This window comes from Poecilia reticulata, linkage group LG1, assembly GCF_000633615.1.
Source record: "Poecilia reticulata strain Guanapo linkage group LG1, Guppy_female_1.0+MT, whole genome shotgun sequence".
Classification (NCBI taxonomy): domain Eukaryota; kingdom Metazoa; phylum Chordata; class Actinopteri; order Cyprinodontiformes; family Poeciliidae; genus Poecilia; species Poecilia reticulata.
The window spans coordinates 25,274,448-25,296,033 of record NC_024331.1 but is presented as its reverse complement, the minus strand read 5'-3'; the positions used below and the strand labels follow the sequence as shown (position 1 = coordinate 25,296,033).

General features: G+C 38.9%; 1 protein-coding gene across 2 annotated transcripts in view; it reads right to left on the bottom strand.

Annotated features, from left to right (window-relative positions):
• Nucleotides 1-21,586, bottom strand: part of pkn1a (protein kinase N1a) — a 61,434-nt gene that overhangs the window by 20,074 nt on the left and 19,774 nt on the right. The window contains exons 1-5 of one of the 2 annotated variants that reach the window (XM_008414244.2): nucleotides 9,186-9,330; nucleotides 8,380-8,574; nucleotides 6,139-6,244; nucleotides 4,036-4,184; nucleotides 3,197-3,317 (exon numbers count right to left, since the gene is read on the bottom strand). In XM_008414244.2, the coding sequence (XP_008412466.1) occupies nucleotides 3,197-3,317; nucleotides 4,036-4,184; nucleotides 6,139-6,244; nucleotides 8,380-8,574; nucleotides 9,186-9,227 (613 nt within the window). In that variant the 5' untranslated portion in view covers nucleotides 9,228-9,330. Of the gene's footprint in view, nucleotides 1-3,196; nucleotides 3,318-4,035; nucleotides 4,185-6,138; nucleotides 6,245-8,379; nucleotides 8,575-9,185; nucleotides 9,331-21,586 lie in introns of those variants that run through there. The other variant, XM_008414254.2, reaches the window with a different exon arrangement.

Sequence of the window (21,586 nt, the reverse complement as noted above, 5' to 3'; positions counted from 1 at the left end):
TGTGTGAAAAGTATTTGAGGTCAAACATGGAGGTCTCTCCCTGGTGAGCGTGCCACACACGCAGAATGACCTGTAACAGCAGGAAAGTGTCTCGTAAAATTAACGATTAATCGCTTACTGAAATAATCGTCAACTAATTCATTAATCAATTAATCATTAACAGACTCAAAAAATGTCAAAATGCTTAAGCATTCTCACAGCAACAATTAACCTATATATGTTTTGCGCTTAAGATAAAAACTCAAAACTCCTCAAGTAGCATAGATTTAGCTTCACTAGTTCAAATTCTGTAAAATAAAATAAATTAAAAATCCTTTTATGCACCCTTTGCTATCCATTAATGAGTTAATCCAAAAATAATCAACAGATTAACAAACCTAGAATGTTAGAGTAAAAAATGTATGTTTATGTTAGATGTATCTTTTAGCTGCAGATGTATTGTTCACTAAAAATGATCAAGGATTATTACATTTTAAGCAATAAAAAGTTTTGTTTTGTTTTTTTTAAAGGAAATTTATGTACTTATTTGTATCTTTTACTTCATTTCAAAACTTTTATAAAATAGGATTAAATAAATAAAAAAATCAGAATCTGACAATTTAAAAAAATCCAATTAACTGATTATTAATGCGTCAGAATAATCGATTACTAAAATAATTGTTAGTTGCAGCTCTATGGTAAACCCACACAAAGTAAAACGGAAGAAAACTTTAACAAAGGCATTCCCACTGATTTAACTTCAGTGAGAAAAAAAAAGTTTTTTATTGGGTGCAAGAAACTATCTGGTTTCAGATTTAGACTTTTAATCAAGCATTTTATTATAAAACTGTGCAGTTTGAATATAAACCACTTTCAGGAAATTTACACACAAATCAAGCACTTTCCAAACCTTTGAAATTAAAATATGAACCCTCACTCACCATGATCTTAACTACCGGAAAACCGGTAAAATAAAAACTTCCTTCAAATACTCAGATTACCCAGACTGCTCAGTATTGGAGAACGCTAAAGAAGAAACAAAATATCTGACCACTCTGCTCTGCAGAAAAGGAAATAATTCCTCACATCATCAAAAACCCTGCAGGTTTTCCACATGAAGGACATGCATGAATAAAGCATGCCCTTAAAAGGCCTCCAGTAATTTCTACTTGCACCTAAAAAGACACTCTGCAGCCGTTGGCTCCCTCACTCTGACATCAGCAGAAAAGTTCAGATTCCCCCTAAAATCTGGGATTTTTCTCCTTTTCTGTCCCGTTTTATTCTCTAAAAGCCTCCTGGGTTCTGGATGATCAATCTTCTCATATTTCCAGCAGGAGGGTTTAAATGTCCATCGGCTTCCTCTCGCCAGCAGCAAACAGTCGTATTAAGTTTTTTTACAAGCTTAAGGGTAAAATCAGAAGGATGTGATGCTTCAGGCCCTGATTAATGTGCCAGGTGGGCGGCTTTTTGTTTTGCTCACTTCCATGTAAGGCCCACCTCACCTTCAGACAGAGCAAGCGCTCTGCTGTGCCTCAACCTGAGCCCTCCTCTTCATCTTCCTCCGCACATACACCCAGCAGAGCCATGTGAGGACAGAGAGCGGCCCCCTTCATTGATCTGTTTATGCTGCTGTGTGTCCGCCGCGCTCAGGGCGGAGCTGAAGAAAACCAGGCTCAAATGACAACATGAAGGTGAAAAAAATAAATAAAAGAGCCGACCTGTCACTGCCAGCTGACAACTGTCAGAAAACAAAAAAACTGAATTTACAATCCTACAACCGGTTATCAAATAAAGCTGTTAAATATATTTGGTTTTAAACTGTTTTTGTTCAGCCACCTTTACAGCTGCTAGTTTTTTGTTTGTTTGCTGCATGTTTTTAACAACTTTAAACATTTAGAGACTGAAATTTGTCTCCTGCTGTTCTTTGAAAGCAGTTCAAGCTCAGTTTAGATTTATAGCCAGACCAGAAATCTGGGCGGGCTCGGGCCAAAATAATTTGTTGATGGTCTGATTCAGGCTTCTGTGGAAGACCAAATGAGAATGCACAATATAAAGTTGTTGATTCATTAATTACAGTCTGAATAAGAGTTGGCAGCTCACCCTGCTGAGGAAAGAAAGAAAGTAAGGAGCAGAAGTTAACGCACCTCCAACCGGCTCCGCTCCTATCAATCACACATCCCAGAGGATTTACACTCGACTCACCCTGAGGTTGCAACAAGCGACAAAATGGAGCTGAAAGTTCTTAAAGCTAAGAAAAGGAAAAGCTACACTTACTTTGCTTAGTCAGATGATGACATAAAAATGAAAAGAAAGAAGCAAAATCCTAATTAAAATGATCATTCAGGTTTATTTTGGGCACAAGTTGGGATTTTTTTATGCCCGATCTAAACTCTAATCAGATTGAGTAGAGAGTGTATGAACAGCAGTACTAAGAGGTTCATAGGTTGTTAACTTAATTTAGGTCTGAACTTTGACTAGGCCATTCTGACAGATGAATGTGTTTTGTCTAAACCAGCACAGTTCCGACTGGATGGTTGGAGTTGTTCTCCTTCAGGAAGGTCAACCTCTGACCCCTGAGGATTGCTGTCTCTTAGTTTTCTTTCATTCTTCGTGAGTTTAATGACTGATTTTTAAAGTATCAGAGTGTCCTAAGTCTGATGTAATTTTATTTTATTTCGTCTCATTAAACCAGAAAGCCTTTTCCGACATGTTGGTTGTGAAACAGGATTTCTTGCTCTGAAAAATACACTCTTCTTTCTTTATTTAGGGGTGTCAGAATACAAACAGCACCCCTCATTATCAAAATTTTACCGTACCTTTTCATAATCTTGTCCTCCCTGGTGTTGACCTAGCACCTAAAATCTAAATTAAACTGCAACATAAAAACTGTAGAAACGTCCAAAGGTAAAAGTACCAAACTCTGCCTGCATTAAACACCATTAAGCAATCACATTTCCTGATTTCATGTGTAAAATGAATGAATGAAGAGTTTTAATTTCTTGTCACTTGTCCTGCAAACAGTGAACTGAAAAACCAACAAGCCGGCATAAAAATTAAACACATTTTCCTCAAATGTTGCTTGTTTGGTGTCCGATCCAGAACTTTTGCATTGGTGAGTTTAACACAAAAAAAGCAATAAAGTCCAGAGCAGCATCTGCAGAACAAAAACCCCTCAACAGCAGAGGATGATAAAGAGGTCTGATTTCTCTAGACTCACCTTGTGTGTCCTCGGTGTGCTCTGTGGCCTGCACGGCTTTCCGTATTTGCATCCGGATGATGTCTATTTTGGTCTTGCTGTCCTGCAGCATCTGCTGGGCCGTCTGCAACATTTTCTTATCCTGAAAACAGAAACAAGGAGAAAGTCACATGAAACGGTTCAGACTAAATCACAGAGTTTACCGTTGCATGTCAGCTACAAAAACTGTGAGGGAAGCAGAAGTATAAGAGTGACGTCAAAACTAAAAACAAAAACCGATGCTGTATGAAAAGGCAAGGGAGGAAAAGATGGAAAAGGATTTAGGTTGTATGTTTTATTAGTCTGAGTTAGCAGACGGCACATTGTTCGTTCTCAGCCACCTGGGGAGACGATGTGATGGATGTGTCCTTTATCCTGTTGAACGTGACACTGCGACTTTAGTATGTATGTGTGTGTGCGTGCGCGCGTGCATGTGTGTTTGTTTGTATTACCTTGTGGGGCCCATTTTCCTGATACTACGTTGTGGGGACCCACTTCTCCTTGTGGGCACCAAAGCCTGGTCCCCACAAGGGGAAACACTGTTTTTGGATCAGGGGTCAGATTTAGGACTAAGGTGTGAACTGAGTTTTGAGTTAGGTTTGGGTTAGGTATGTAATGGTTAGGGGTTAGGATAAGGGTAAGGCTGTAGAAATGAATGGAAGTCAATGGAAAGTCCCCACAAAGATAGCCACGCAAACATGTGTGTTTATGTGTGTGTGTGCGCGTGTGTGTGTGTGTGTGTGTGTGTGTGTGTGTGTGTGTGTGTGTGTGTGTGTGTGTGTGTGTGCACGTGCGGTGCGTCAAGGGAAACAATCCTCTACCTTTGTTGATCCATTGGCGTAGATGGGGATCATATTCTCCACCCCCTGTTTGACTTTGAGCTCGATGTTAAGCTGCCTCTCCAGGGCGGCGATGCGCTCCTTGTGGGCTGACGTGCGACTCTCCGCCCCTGGAGACCCGGGACACTCATCTGTGGAAAGACAGCAAGGTTCGAGACGATAAAATAAGGAGCAGGATGGTGGTTCACACGATGGGGGAAAAAGAGGAAATTACTCCACTGGGAATTTAATGGAGCATCTAATAATATGAGGCTATACTTGGGTAACAAAAGCAAAGTTTGACATTTTCAAAAAGATTCAATGTGGCAATAAGCCTGAAGAGGTCTGCAGTAAATATGTACATCCAGTCAAAATGCTCCAAGGCTTTGGGTTATTATTAAAAACATTTTATTTTGTAAAAAAATAAAGTTGCACTGCATTTATTAATCGAGATGAATGAGCACTAGATTTGCTTCCCTAGTCAAAATTTAAGTTAAAGTTGTTTACATTTTTTTAGCGTCAAACACAAATACTTGTTTTTACCATGTCCATTATTTGAACTACTATTAAAAAATTATGAATAAATGAAACAATTTCACTAAGATTAGCACAAAAAAAACTTATATGCTGACAAATATGATCAAAAAGAAAAAGAAAAGAAAATCTACACACCTGGACAAATTTGTTGGCATCCTTGGTACAGATATGTAAAATCAACCTGACAACAAATTCATCTCCTCTTGCAGTAGCATCATCTCACATGGAAAATTTTCTTTGAAACATCCAACTTTTAATTTGAGTAATTTAACACGGTGCCGGAAAAAAGACATGTTAGGAAACAACTGTTCCTAAATAAAAATATCCTTTTGTCCATAATTAATTCTTAAAAAAATGAATTAACCCATTACATTTTTTGGATATTTCACTTTAAGTTGATGAGTTTTTCTGCGAATGTTTCAATATGGATCCATGACTTTCTGTTTCAATGAGTTGCAAATATGATGCAACACAAATGTTAACGGTTTAACATCCAGTTAAAGACCCTGTAAACTTTAGTAAACTCTACAGGGTCTTTAAATGAAACCATGAAATTTGGTCAGGGGAAAGTAAGGGTGATTTCATACTTGATTGTTTAGTTGACTCTGATCGATTGAGGACCAAAATGTCCAACATTTGTTATATTTTCAGCTGGTGTGGTTCACTTTCACACTACACTATGTCAAACAAACCAAACACTTTGAAAAATCTGTTCACCTTCTCGCCTGTGGAGGCGCTGCAGCAAGAAATACTGAAGGAAACGACATGAAAACTTCAGAAGAAGACACTAAGCGCAACTTCCTTCTTTTCAAAATGTTTCTCTAAGTATGTATGTTTCTCTTTTGTCTTCTGTAAAAGACCATGAGCGGTTTCTCCCTTTAGCGCTAGACTTGCACATTTGTTTTGATCATTTTTACCCAGAATTCCCTGCACTGTAGTTCACTTCCTGCTTTTGGAGCAGCCTCCGGTCCACTTGGCATTCACATACGAGTTCACACCAGAGTTCACTTCAACCAAACCAAGGCCTTCATTTTCAGGCGGATCAGAGTTTGCCGTTTTGTTTCACATCAGAGTTCAATTACCCTTTCACCTCCCCAAACGAACCAAACTTTCTACGCTAACAAACTAGAGTTCTATTGAAACGGGGTTGGAGTGAATGCACCCTAAGATTTAGTTTCTCGCAAGCTAAAGCTCCAGGTAGGTTTGGTATGAAACAAAGAATCAACATCTGGAGAGAGCCTCATGTCCAATGTGAAGCATAGTGGTGGATCTGTGATCCTGTGGGGCCCTGTCAGAATGCATGACATCATAAACTCTTTAAAATACCAAGAAATTTTAAATCAAAATCTCAGAAAATGTGTTATTACTGGTTCACCAAACACAAAATCTGCTTTACTCTGTGGCTATCTCAGTCCTGAATCCTACCTGCAATTTGTTGATTCACAATAATCTTAAATATACACAAAATAATGTAAGCTAGAGCATTTTTTTTTTTTTTTTTTTACAAAAATGGAGTGAAATAATGAAGTGATGATTAAAAACAAGCGATCATAATGTTGGTAGCTGTACCTTTACTCTCCTCTCCTCCCTTCACCACGATGTGAGCATCCAGCTCCTGCAGTTGAGCGTGCAGATTGTCCAGCTTTCGGTTCGAAGACCGCAGCTGACTGTCCACCTAAAGGCAAAGAAAAGAAGAAACAGCATGAGGCAATTAATTTATTTATAAATACAAGACATCATTCAGCATTACTTCCTCTGAGAAACTATCACAGTATAACTCAAATTAAGGAATCATCTGTTCGAAGTATGCAGTCTTAAACAAGAAGCCGATAGAAAATAAAACAAGTTTTGCTTATCAAACTGCCATAGGAATAATTAATCCAAAGTGAAGAACCATTTTATTCTGCAGGTGACATAATTCTCTTCTCACTCTAATCCAACAGATTTAGCTAAAAGCTTTTGTACTTCTCCAAAATTAATCCTGAATTTGACCTAATTGGATGCCTTCACACCCACCTTAAAAATCAATTAGTCGATAGAATAACAGAGTACCTCAAAATATAAACAGCACAGGGCCTTAAAAAAAGCATTAATAAGACATAAACATCCACATTTTGTCACATTACAACTAAAACCTTAAACCAGATATTCCTACTTTAATTTCTTGACAACTGAAAAATATTTTTATTGCTTCCTTTTAATAATAAATTTAAACATATTCTTTCTTCCTCCCGAGCTGTGAATTTTAGGCTAATGGCTACATTTTGGTAAGTTTGCAGCTATGGCATGTTCTCTTTTTGGTGACACTGGTTGTTTAATGTTGCATAAAAATAACAAAAAGTAAAGAGATTGGAATGTAATTGAGAAGCTGTTTTTGTTGCCAAAGCTGTGAAATGGAAATTATAAAAATATTGTATCACCCTAAAAAAGCTGGATACAGTCCTCCAGTGAACTCTAAGCAGGACATTATCATTGTTCACATATTTGATTATTTATTGCAAGTCATATTATTGAATTCATCTAGATTATCACAGGTTTTATTAATGTTATGCAGCCCTAATTCAGACTCAAAATGTTGGAGCTACATTCACAAAGCAGGTCTGAGTGATCTATTCTGATTTTATGCAGAAATCTGATTATTTGTGTGGTTTTTCATACTACTAATTAATTGCGACCTGATATTGAGCTTTTAGCTCATCATGTGATCATGATGATGCAGCAACAGTCTTCTGTCAGAAGCCCTTTCAGATTAGTTGACTGCTACTGGAAATCCTTCCTAAAACAGCAGCATCACCATCAACAACAACTCTTTGAAGACACATGAATGATACAAATTGAAACAACATTTAATTTCTCTTTGGAATAAATAAAGTATTTTTGAATTAAAATGTTCCTTTCTCTATGTTTTCAGTTTATCGTCTTCCACAGACAGTGTGTTACACCCAAACATTCACAGCAATTTATCGTAATGGAGGAATTGATGATTTTGATTAGGGAAGCACGATATATCTGAACTGACATCGGTATCGACTGATATCGGTCATTTTATAATATATCGGTATTGCTTTGATTAATAAAACTGGGCTGATATTAATGACCAATATATATTTCCGTCTAGTTGACGTTTGTTTCTAAATGGGGAGTGGAGGAAGTTAGCTATGTGACAAGTGATTTCTTGTCACATTCTGGAGAACTTCCACAATCCTCCAGAAGAGGATTGTGGGTATTTTAACTGAAGTAGTGGTTAAGTTAGCATGTGGTTGTTTCTTTCAAAGTGTCGAAAAGGTGGCAAAATGTATATAAGTTATCAGCCATAACAGCAAAACTAGTATCCGATATTGGACCAAATTTTCATATCGGTGCATCCCTGATATTTCCCCCCACCCCCCATTTCTATTTATAAATTTTTACATGTAGTTTGACATAAACAGGCTAAGATATAAGTGGTTTTCAAACATAAATAAATAAATGTAAAAAAAATTGCCCCAAGTCCAGCCATCAGTTTGAAATCAATCCCTAACAGCAGTAACACAAAACAAAACAGGAACAAAAGAACCACGAAACGTGTACTTAGTTTGGTGTAATTGTCTTCAAGGAAATAAAGTGGTGGATAAATGATTGAGAAACGTGTCAGTCTAAGCTTGATGTTTTTCTAGTTTTAAAAAAAGAAATGACATCCTTTCGATAGAGTACCACCACCGGTGGGTTAGGATCTTTCCAGGTCAGTAAAGTTCTGCGTTGAGCCGATAACGACGTAAAGCAAAGGTGCTTTCTTGATGTTGACGAGTCTTTGCAAGCGTTCGTTCTCACCTGATGTGCGTTCCGCTTGTCGGTCGTGGCGCGGCGCAAGTTCTCAGCGCCCTCCTTGATCTTCAGCTCCTTCCGGATCTCCCTGCGGATCCTCTCTCGCTGCTCGTCCAGGAGCTGCTGGACGCTCGAGTCGGAGAAGTCGGAGTTCTGGTCCAAACCGAGCTGCTCCAGAACAGACAGCCCGCCTGGGTCACTCTGCAAGAGCAGGAGCAGGAGCAGAAGGGAAGGGCGGGAAAAACAAGGGAAAATGGGGGACAAAGGAAACAGCGGTTAAAACGTGTGATTGTTAACACTATGACAAAAAGAAAAGAAGAATCGTTAATGTTGATTAATCCTGATTTAATCCTCTTGAACCTGTTAATGTGTGGAGCTGAGAGTGAGGAGGAGCAAAGAGGAAGAGATGGTGAGCCTGATAAGGCAGTAATGGGAGGAAAGGCAGGGAGATAGTGATGGGGGAAGGAGAGGAAAAGGCCAGTTAGGTAAAAATGAGAAACCTTAGAAACAAAGCATCAGTGGAAAAAAAAATCTGTTTCAACTGGTGTTCATAGTATTTCAAATTAAAAAAGTATTCGTTAAGTTGGCTTATCGGCCAAAAAGGTGAACAACGGTCCAAGTTGTCAATTGTTCCCAGATTTTTCCTATGATTCTGTCTTTACTGGGTTAACCAAACTGGTCTTCCTAGTGAAATATACGTCCTAAGTCGTCTTTTTGAGCAAAAAAGAAAATCAAAATGTGGAGCGTCATCAAGGCAGGAACACGCAAAAACTTAATCCGCGTCATCATCACTGAGCAGAAATCCAACCAACCTCGGAGCTGTCCTCATCCTCCTCGTCCCCATGCCAACACATAACCGACTCAGATCCGACGAGTCCACAAAGATACAAAACAGGGAAGAATGTCTGCGTTCGATTCCACGCTCAGGCGGGCGGTTTATGCCGCACCAAGAGCAAAATGTGCTGGCGGAGGGTGACACGATAAAAAGAGATAAAGAGGGAGAGTTAAGTGAGAGAGGAGGGGAACGCCTCCAAAAGAGGATATCCGTCCCAACACCGAGCTGCTCAGGCCTTTCCTGTTTCCTCTGCGATTTCTGCTGCTGTCAGTGGCGAGTCAGATAAAGAGAATACAGCTGTTCGCTCTCCATTAGAGGGTTTGCTAATCATTCTTGGAACTGATGCATCAGGCCTGTAGGAGTCTTACTCGCTGGTTGTGTCCAAACTGTGACCTTTCCTTTGCTCTCACTTGAGACGCTGATATTATCTTAAGGGCAGAAACAAGAGAAGGATGAGATTTCCAAACACTGGATCAAAGCCAGGCGCTAATATTGGGACACATAAATGTTGCTAGTTGGATTACTTGTTTCCTCTTTTATACAAGCTTCCACTTCTACAGAAAGATAAAAAAGCGTGATAAAAATGTCTACAGGAGTGGCTGTGGGTGGAGCAAACTGCCTAATAATGGTTTCCTATGTTCTTAAAAGTAAGGATGCACTGATCCACTTTTTGCACTTCTAATACCGATATCTGAGGTTTGGAATCAGCAGATACCGATCAGAACATTTGTTTTTAAGTAAATGTGCTGAATTAATTACAAATGATACATTTAAAAACTGAAAACTGTCCAGTTAAAGATTAAAAAATGCTTTATTGAAAGTAAATATGAACAGATCAGCCATTTTCTGACCACAACTTTGATATATCGAACAAAACACAAGAGATCATTACTGACAGCTTACCAGAGAAGCCTTCATCATTACAAACAAGAGTCTATGTGATGTCTGTTATTCGGTTTCACCTGATAAAGGAACAAAAGCAGAACATAAAACATTTCCATCCATGAAAACAGGACGTTCTTTGACAGTAAAGCAACTTTGGCGCTTTGAAAAAGCTGGCTGGTGAAAACGTTCACCACTGTCGCAGCAGAGGATAAAGGCAGGACTAATCACTTCCCTCAGTCAGAATAAGCTATAAGACTGCTTCCTGTAGCCTAAAAATGTTCAAGGCAACTATTGGCTCGGTACATTTAGGACCATGAGGGCTTCACAGAAAATCAGCTTCTTTTAGCTGTTGTGGTGAAACTGCTATAATGTCAAAGTGTCTTGCACTAAAAACAGCACATTTGTTGCTTCATATGATACAAGAAGGAGGTGGCAAATTCAAATATAGCAATGTGCTGCTTAAGCTTTTAAATAAAGGTTATTTGGGCTGTCCTGTTTTTTCTTACGCTCGTTTGACACCATCACAGTTATTTTTTTAAACAAGAGTATTTCTATAAGAAATACATAGAAAGTAAATTTAAAAAATGTTTTTTTAACTAAAAAATACTTAAAAATAAAGCAATAAATGAAGGATTAAAATAAAGAAATATAGTTGTTAAAAAAGAACAAAAATTAAAAATAAAAACATTTTAAAATGTAGAAAATAAAAACAAGAATGACCAATTAAAATACAAGATTAAAAAGATACTTCTAAATAAAATCAAGAAATAAATACAGATGTTAAAGAAAACAAAAATGCCAAATTAAATAAAAAACAATTACCGTAATTATTTGAAAAAAAAGCAATAAAATATAATATAAAAGGTCATTTAAAACTACAAAATTAAAAACATATTTGTAGAAAAACAAAAAAAAATAAAAACGCAAAAATTGCAAAAAACTTCAACAATAATAAAAAATGGAAAAAAAAAAAAAAAAACTAAAAATTAAAACAAAGGAATAAAAACAGTATTGTGTTCAGTTCAACAGGCTTATATTGTCCAGTTGGTGGGAACACGCCTCCTGTCACTTCCACGACCCGTTTGCTGCAGACGTGTCAGCAGCAGCAGATGTTTGCAGAAAGTGATCCGACACAAACATGCAACATGGCGGGGAGACCAAATCACTCAACTGAGTCACTGCGATGGTTGTGACAGTGAATCTTTACTCTGATTTGCTTCCCCTGTTGTAAAAGTGCCAAACTTCAGGTTCATCTCAAGACGTGGATGACAAAGACGGCAACATCCACTGGGCATGAATAGTGAATCTCATGCATCTTGTTAGTAAGTTTGCCCGGGGAAGAACATTCAGCCGTAGTGTTCAGGGAGGCCATGACGGGCTAATTCAATAGATAAAAGCACCAAGAGAGTGTAATTCAATCAGACTGTGTGTGGCGTAGGGAAGCCTGGGGCCGGACAGAGAGGAACGACATGTGAAGTGAAATATTTGAATATTTTTCTTTCTGACGTGCCCCGACTGGGCTGACCACGGAGCGCAGATCCCCACAAAGAGGTCACAGAGTTGTGCAAGCGTGCACGACACGGACAAAAATAGGAGAGGAGATATTCACTTTTAATGAACACGAACACAAAGCCCCTCTCAGTTTCCAGTGAAACGCGAGAACATGTCACTGTGAGAGCAAGGCCGCTGAGCTCGGCACGCTTGGAGGACTGCTATCTGCGCCTCTTGTGACGACAAGAGAAAATGCCCAGAGAGCAGCGATGGGATGCCTCTAATGTGACAGAAGAAGGACAGAAGACCTTTGTCTGAGTTAGAAGTCGCAGCCCGTATCGGACGGAGGAGGAAGAAGAAAGAGGAGGGAGAAAAGAGAAGTGGTTCGGGGTGTAGATTAAATGTCTTCGGTTACGATGTGCTTAAAATTCAACTCGGACAGAAAGGTTTTCTAGCAACAAATAATTTGTGTTTATGTTGAGAAAATAACTGCAGCGACTGCCTGATTTCACAACAGGTTTACAACACGGCGCCATGAAAAACAGCAGGTCCTCCGATTTCCACTTTTGCTTTTTTCCCCCCCTCAGACTTAAATGTTTCAGATCAAACAAAATTATGATTTCAAACATATCCTGAGTTAATGCAATAGCAGACTTTCAATAGTCAATTATGCTTATAAATAATTGACTAAAACAACTAAGACTAAAAACCCACTTGTTAAGAGTCGCTTTGAACCATAATAGATGGAATATTGACCAACATATTTGAGGCGTATTGATGATTTTAATGATGGTACTTTACAGAATGAGACAAAATGTTATTGGTTGTTGACTATATGAGGCATTTATTATGTTTTTTGTGTACATTTTCCACAATGTAAATCACTTTGAACAGGATTTCTTTAAGTCTTCACAGTGGGAAGTTTTCGAGCATTGATATTCTGTTTCTGGCCACAATAAAGAATCTTTATTTCAGTTTGGACTTTGACTAGCCCACTCTAAAATCCTAATTTTGTTGTTTGTTTTTTAAACTTATACAATAGTGGACTTATTTGTGTGTTTGGGTCCATTGCGCTGGTGTATAATCCAAGCACCTTCCATCTTAATGTCACAAACTGATGTTTAGAGATTTTCCTTTTAGGATTTATTTTGGTCATGACCAGACCTCACCGGTCCATTAATTAAAGAAGCATATATCCCAAGACAATCACACTACCACCAACCAGTTTGACTCTGGGAATAAGGTTTGTTTTTTTTAAATGGTGCTATTTTTACACCAGATGTAAAAGGGACACAGATCTCCCAAAACTTTCCACTTTTTGTCGCATTAGTCCACAGATTATTGCCCTCAAAGTCTTGGAAATAATTAAGATGTTTAGTTGTGGTGGATTTAATTTTCCCAACTTGATAACACATATTGAATAAATGTTCTGAATGATTAAAACAGCCTTTGCAAAGTATAACTGGCTTTTCAGAACAATTGAGGTTATGGTGACCAACAAGGATATTTTACATTTTAATTCCATGAAAGAAGCAAGTTTGTTCCAACATTTTGGTTAAAAAAGCCTGAGCAAAGAACAAACACTAAGATACAGTATTACAAATAACTGGAGCAGAAATGACCTTCTCATACACAGATTATGTATCATATTATGGTTACCCGATACACTAGGAACCAACAGAAATTTTTTTTTCTTCAAAGTCAACGGGTTAAAGCGGTAAAAAACGGGCAGCTGTAAGGATTGAGTCAAGTCAGATATGAGAGGGTTACATTGTCTCCAAAGCTGCAGCTGTTGCTGGGATATTCCCAGTCTGCAGCGGGCAGCAACAACCAGAAGTGATCCAAGAAAAGGAGCAGGGCCGAACCACCAACAGGGTTAAAGTGGGCCAAAGCCTAATGATGCATGTCGAGTTGCAGCCACTCTGAAGAGGTTCTGATAAGAAGGTACCAGAATCCAAATGCACTGTAGTTTGTTGCGACCCATGCAGGGCAACAAGCTGCCTACAGCTTTACAGATACTCCCAGATATCTGTCCTTACGTAATGATGCTTATGAAGCAACTCAGTCATTTGTTGTGAACTCTCCTTATTTCATCATACCAGGCTATTCTGTTAATACTTGTTTACTGCAGTCTTTGACGTGTACGCCACATACTTTAAATATCTTTACCAATGCCATTCCCAATTGTTGTAATGGTTTGGGGGTTTTTTTTCTCAGCTGCAGAGATTTAATAATTCACAAATTTCCCTCAACTATGAAGAGCTGTTTTCTAAAGTAGTCTGCTGGCAAAAAGCAGACTTCTCATTAAGGATTCACTGATAAAAATCTGAGCCAAAATCGATATCAGACCAACATTAAAGGGGACCTTACTGTGCAAAATTCACTTTTTCCACATTTTTTCTACTTCTAGAAAGAGACCAAGTGAGAACAAACACCTAGTCGTTTTCTGGCAATGACTCAATGTTTTCTGGTGCCTGGAAAACAAGCCGTTTAAAAAAAAAACAAGAGTAGCTCCGCCCACTTCATGATTAATAGACAAGCCTGTTTGGTCCGCTACATGTTCTGTTGTTGGCTACAAAGAACAACATGAGTCCATGCACATTTTCTTCTTCTGCTTCTGGGTCTGACTCAGGGTCATAAATGTGCGGTTGTGCAATTGCGCATCTGTTCGCAGCCACTTTTACGTGTACAGATATTGAGTTAGGCTGCAAAGCCAGCAGCAGCTTATTTGGATTTAAAGAGACAAGACGACCTAAAACATCTAATTCTGGAAGGAGCTCAAAATAGGCAGAACTGGCCAGACTAAAATCTCATGACCCAAGTATGATTTTGTGCAAAAAAAAATGTAATTAGATAACGTACTGACATATTTCCCAAATGTTTCAATTTATGAAGCAAGAATTAGACTAATTTAAAGTCATCTCACCATAATATCTTGTAACTTTTAGTTCCAGCTACAGGAGAAATTCGCTATTTTTGCTGTTTTGTCCCAAAGGCAATGATATCAGCAGAAGAAAACTCAACCTAATTTATTTACTGGAACTTGTAGGTCATTTCCTGCAGATGTCTTCAGTTCTCAGTCATTTTCCTGAAAAGTCGAACCAACGGGAAATACAACTTCCTGTTCTTGTCAAGTAAACTGTCTGGATGGGGAGAAGAAAAGAAGTGAAGACGACACATGGATGGAGTCCCGACAAGAACTATAGTAAAATAAAAAAAAACTGCCTTGAAGCATAAACCCACTGGCTCATTATTTTAAAGCGTACAAGAGCAACGGGACGCGTGTCCAGTCACTTGTGACAAAAAGAAAGAGGCTGATGAGAGAGCAACGTGAGGACAGGAAGAGAGGGGGGAGAGAGGCAAACAAGACTGAAAACAATGAATCAGCAGCCAAACTGAGGCTACAATATAGGGCAAGAGTGGACAGAAACTGTCCTCCACAATTGTTCATAAGGAAGACAGACCAACCAGACCAAATGTTGAGTTTTTCAACATTTTGCAATGGGGGGGACATAAACAATCGCTTCCAGGTCAAAGAAACCCACTGAAAACGTCACTGTCTGAACAGAGGAGCTGGACTCAGAAAGAAACAGCATCTTCCTCATGGAGAGCTGAGTGGAATCTGGAGTAAAAGGCAAGCGCAAAAGACAAACAAACCTCTGTTTACTGCATATAACTGCCAAATGGATGAAATGCCCAGGGGAAGAACATGAGATGGGTATATTTCATAAGCATCCCTCCTCCTCCTCCTATAAAGCATGTCCTCCCCTGTTGAGTCGCTAAGCAGTTTTCTTGTGCAAACATCCAGGAGGAAACTCGAATCTCACCTGAATTAAAGCTTGAACACCACAAATTAAGTCAACTGAGAAACAACTATAAGGCCAGACTGAAACTTTTATTCCATTATTAATGTGCATCGATTCGGTTCCATCAGAACAAATGCAACAGCTTTTGTCGTTCTGCTTTGAAGAACTTATTTTAGGCCAAGCAAACACAGATGGACAAATTGAACCAAATCCCAGGGACTTTTTTTCGAAGCATTGCAACATCCGTGCTTTGAAGCTTCGTCTGGGTCACACCCATCACATGTTGCACTGGATCCGTCATTCCAGTCAAAGAAAACAGACTGGAAACAGCATCACGTTTTGGTTAACACCAGTTTTATCAAGTTTCTTCAGAGATGTGGATAAAAAATTGTCTGTTTCAATAAAAACGGATTTATTGTAGTCTTATTAGCTACAATACAAAAGAAAGTGCTAATTTGTTGCTCTTTATTGATCTAGTGTGTCAGGGTTTGCACAGAAGTGAATGCTCATTTATTTGCAGTTCAATATTCACGGATTCACCTACTTCTGGATTTTTCTGTGGTGACTCCAAATTATTCTTGGAAAATTTGCCAATTTGCGGGTTTTTTCCTAGAGTGCATCTAAAATATTCCAAACAAACTCCAACTCCAACAGTAGACGCTGCCCCAATCCGCCTGTCGATCTCCCGCTCCCTTCTTCCCTCATTCGTGAACAAGATCCCCAGATACTTAAACTCCTCCACTTGAGGCAGGACGACCCCCCTGACCCGGAGAAGGCACTCTACCCTTTATACGCACTTCTATAGTTAATATCAGGTATTCGAGGGTTCTAGTTATTCACAGGTGGCTCCTAACCTACATGAATACCAGGGTCCACTGTAGTTTTATGTTTTACTGTAAATGAAATGTTTGTCTTTCTTTTCACCTCCAAACCATTGTTTTGTTAAAATAATAGAGAATGGCAGCAGGTGAAAATCTTCATTCTAAGAACAGCTTCAGTTCAAATACTTGAGTTTTATCTGGTGAAAAATGACAGAAGCCTGGTGAGACACTGCTTCTCTAAAGATGTGCCTTATAAATTTGGGCTGGCTATACAAATTACTACAGATGTAACTGAATCATTCTAGTTATGACTTGTATAAACCCTGATTGCTTTTAAACTAAAAGAAAAAAAGATGTTTGCAGTGAGCTCTGCTAACTTTGCTAGCTGCTAATACAAGATAGTGATATAATGTATTCAAATAATTGTAACATCGAGATTTATGGCGCCTGTGATCTAACAAACGCAGTGTAGCATTGCCCGTCTTCATACATAAAAAACTACTTTTAATGTTTGAGTGACCTTTATTCAAGTTATTTAAAGTAATATTTCAGCAGATCAAAGTTTTCTAAAAACTGGAAATGGGAAAATCATTCAAACTAATTGGTGCGTCTCTAGGTAAAGAAAAGCACCTTGGTAAGGACTCAGCCAGGACACCAAGAAAAACTGAAGATGGTGACAACCCGCTTTAAACTTTAATACAAGTACAATAAAATAAAATAAAAACAAAAACCACATGGAGCCAAATATTAGGAGTGGAAGTAATCTTAGAATAATCTTTGAGGAAGGGGGCGGAAAGAGACCCCTTTCTTTTCTATTATCCGATGAGAATAAACCTGCTGAGGCTGGCATTCTCAGCAGCCCTATTGATTCCTCCTCTGCAGCAAGAGGAGGGGGTTCAGCACAGCAGGTCACCCGTCCATCAGCGTCTGCTCCAGACGTGTTCAGTGAACAGAGCCGACACCAGTCAGTCACCGTCCAATCCCCACCGAGCCGCCGACAACCTCCACTGCTGTCAGTCAACCCCGATACACTCCCAAAAAAAGACACCACACTGTGTGTTATACATGTGTAACATGACCAGAAATATTCAACAGTTCACTGGTCTGCAGCTGCCCTGGATAAATGCCATAAGTCCATTTTTGGAAAACATGGAGGGAAAAAAAAGAGGTAAAAATGTAATGATGGAAAAATTGTCAATTTGACTGTGCAAAACGTTTGTCAATATTCCGCTACTGCTGAAAAAAATTAATTTACTATTGAGGTGTTTCCATTAAATAGGAAACATAATTAAAATCACAAGTGAAAAACGAGCCATGCCATGACTAACTACTTCCTGTAGATTTCTTCTTCGTGGTTTGAACCAGTGGCAACATCTGGTTGCTGATTATGTGACCTGTGTGTTGCAGAAAAAAAGTTTTCCCACTGCAGTTCATATTCACTTAGAAACAACAACACTAATGTTTCAACTCAGGAAGAGTTCAGAAATCCGTATTTGGTTGAAAAACCAGGAGGTTTTCAGTGGGCTCTTCATTTTCTTCAGAGCCATTTTCAACATTTTAGATGTTTCACAAAAATCAATTTTTATTTTATTTAAACGTCAAAGTGAAAACAGATTTCTAAAAATTTATGACAATTTAGATCATATTTAACATCGACTTTTTATAGGTACTGTACATTTCAAATGCATAACTGAGCTGCTAATATATAACTTAGTTTTTGAGTGAAATAAATAACTTATGAACATTGTTTTGCAAGCTTTAGCTGACTATTTCTGTGGTGACGTTTTAAATGAAGGTTAGCCAGCTCAGCCAGTTTGGAGGTGTGATTATTTCCAGGAATAAAATACACGGATTATTTTAGAGGTTAAAATAAACACTAAATCCCAAACAGGTCATGATATAAACTAGTGCAGAACTATCAGCTCAGTTGAGCTCTCCTGCTTCAGATTTTACGTGTTCTGCACTCAGAAGCGATGTTTGTGTAATCGCTCTGACAGGTCTGGAGTACGTCGAAAGATAAGCTTCAAAGAAACGCAGCTCTCCAGATCTGCACACACCATCTAATGCAACTGCATTTCCCCTCTGCGTTCAAGTCTTAGTCGAACAGAAATGGGTCGTCACTGAAGAGAGCTGCAGTTCGGAACCAACGTTGATGGACGATCTAGTTTTGTGACAACCTCTTAAAAAAGTGCAATACCTTCAGAGATTCTGTTCTTACATCTGTGCACTTAACAGCCAAGTCCGAACTCTTCCTGAGAGCTGCCATTTCTGAACACAGGATAGGAATGAGTTTGGCTGAGTCAGAGAAAACATCTGGAGGCATTCCTGAGACGCCTGAGTGGTGACAGCAGCCAACCTGGCAGGAACGGCGGGCGGGGAGGAAAAACAAGGCAAGACCTCAGGCTGCGATGCGATAAGGAAACACGAGTTAGGTCTTTAATGCTGACCCGCTTCTATATAAGGAAATATTCCAGTTATCGTGTCTAAATGAGGGTCATATATGGAAAACGCTGTTCATAATCACCTTTTGCATGTCAGAGATTAGAATGGTAACTGATTTTAATCACATTACCCCCAAAAAAAGGGGTGTCCAAAGTGTGGTTCGGGGGCCATTTGTGGCCCTTCGAACAATTTTGTGTGGCCCTCAGAGAATGCTGCAAATTTGACCTTCCAGGAGCTTTTTATCATTTTTAGCACGAGAATTTAATTCTTCACAAATTAACTTCTTCTTTAATGAGAAGTGTAAGGCACAAATTATTTCTTTTACTAGTTGTCTTTCCTTTTAATTTTATTTTCATTGTAACCAGCAACTTTTTACTTAAAAACAAAAGACCACATTTATTCTATAAATAGTTTTTTGTTTTTTTTAAAGAAAGTTTTCCTTTTTGTTGCTGGGAATAGAATAAAAGATTTTCTAGACCACATAAACTGAAAAAAAAATTTCCCACAAAGTTCGGAAAATGTCAGCTTTTTACCAAGACAAAAATGTGTCATTTTGTTTCTTTAAAATATTGTGCAACACTTTATTTGATGGGGTGTGCATAAGACTGACATGACACTGCCATGAACATAAAGGAGTCTTTATGAATGTCTAGATGACTGGCGTCATGAAGTGTCATTCGGTAAATAATGACACCTTTAATGCAAAGTTGCTTTAAAAGTTGCATTGAAAGTCCATAAAAAGTGCAAACTTTGCCTTATTTTGCAACAAAAACAACACTTTAATGCAAAGTTGGCACTTTTAATGGACTTTCAATGCAACTTTTAGAGCAACTTTACATTAAAAGTGTCATTTGCTGAATGACACTTCATGACACCAGTCATAAAGACTCCTTCATGTTTATGACACCGTCATGTCAGTCTTATGCACACCCCATCAAATAAAGTGTCACCCAATATGCATGATTAATCAATTAATGAGCATATGAAAAATAATTATTTTGCGTTTCAGGTCAGAAAGACCGTATGGCCCGCAGAGTATTTCCAACTTAGGTATTCTGGTCCGTTTAGCAAAAAGTTTGGACACCCCTTGGTAGTGTTAAAATGCAGTTTCAGTCGAATATACATACAAGATTCTCCTTCACATGACACCAAGAAGTGAGGAGACAGCAGATTTGCATAATATTGAGCTCAACTGTTAATGCAGCCAGCATTTGCATAGTTATAAAGATGTACAATGGTTTCATTGTCAGAGTTCATACTCGCAGTTAAGCAAACCTTGCACTTAAACTACAGCTAATATTTGTGACTTATCTGCATGTGAGGAACCTCTGAGAAAGTAGGTTTATGCTTAGCAGTAGCATAAAGCTGCATGTATTTATTTTTCATCAATAAAACCTTGAGACAATGCTGTGCATGCATTCAAAAGAGCTAATTCATGAGGCAATCACTTTAATAACTTTGAGCTAAGTGGCATTCATGATGATGTTTGTTACATGAAGCACTCAGTGAGTGCAGCTCATCTTGATGTCACTTGATCTATTCTGGTGAGATCTAAACCAGAATAGGGTGAAAACTTTAGGTACTTTTATGCAGGAAAGGTGTGCAACATTTCCCTCCAAGGTGAGACTGTGGTGACAGCTGAGCAGTTACAGACACACCAATCACTAAACCTGACAAAGTTTTTATGCATTCCAGTTTTGTTGATACTTGGCAGGAAAGCAGAAATGAGCACATGATTTAAACTGTGTTTTAAAGTATCTCATCACTTCTAACTTTTCTCTCAGATCGTCATTCAGGTTTGTAGCTAAAATGTGTTTTATTTACGTAGCTGAACATTTTAGCTCTGTTTTAAGAATTCAGCTGTAATAACATACAGTCTATGTGGGACAAAGTAAAACGGATGGCAAAAAAAAAGGCAGAGTTACAAATGATCCATCCCCAATTCAATCTTCAGCAAACCCAGGCTGTTATGAACGTCTAAGAGATAATTTCCTCACAGTTAGACAACATAATATGTTCATTTAGACAAAAACATACATGAAAGATAGGAAACATCTTACACTAGCTTAAAAAACACCTGAAAATATAAAACTTTGTGTGTGGAAAAACATTCAACAATAAAAATATTCAATTCGTGACAAACAAAAACATCTAATTCTTATGAAATAAGACTAAATAAAAATCCAACTTCTTTCATGCTGATTTCCCTGGGGTTGTTTTCTTTCCAGCTCCCTTGCTGACACATCTTTTCATTTTTTCCTGCAAACAGAGGGAGGGATGAGAAGAGCCAAACAACTCCCTTCCCCATGAGGCAAAGGCCAAAGAAGCCTCTGAGCGGAGAGAGACCGACTGACTGGAGGAGGTGGACAGCTAGGGAGAAAGAGACAGCAGGGAGGGACGGGTGAGAAAGAAGGAATGCCAAAAAATGATAAAGAAACAGGTGGAGGAGGAAGGGAGGCCGGTTGGGCCAGAGCAGGAGGCGACCGATGAATAAAAGAGCAGGCGACCGCACGCTGGGAGGCCCGACTCGCTGCCAAAGAGACGGGAATCAGAGACACCGAGGGGACGAGGTCGCAACAAAGCTCAAGTCCACGGGTGGAGAACAGTTCACTCTGATCGCTTTTGGCAAAGTGTCTGAGGTTCATGACGCAGGGCAGCAAATGTAAAACCCTAAACGTCACCAAACCAAATATAACAACGAGCTGCAAGAGTTGCTTCATGCGTTGATGTTGGAATGGTCTGCGGCACACATCTACTCGGCGCATTTCAAAACGTGTTCGCTCTGAAAAGAGCCTCTGCACATCCTGCAGCCCTCAGGAAAAAGCCAGTCACACCATATATGTGACCGCAAGAGAGGGAAGAGAGAATGAGGCTGAGGGTTCACAGCCATGACAAGCCGCAGGACGCATTTCTGGTGCCCCAAAGTTCAAAGT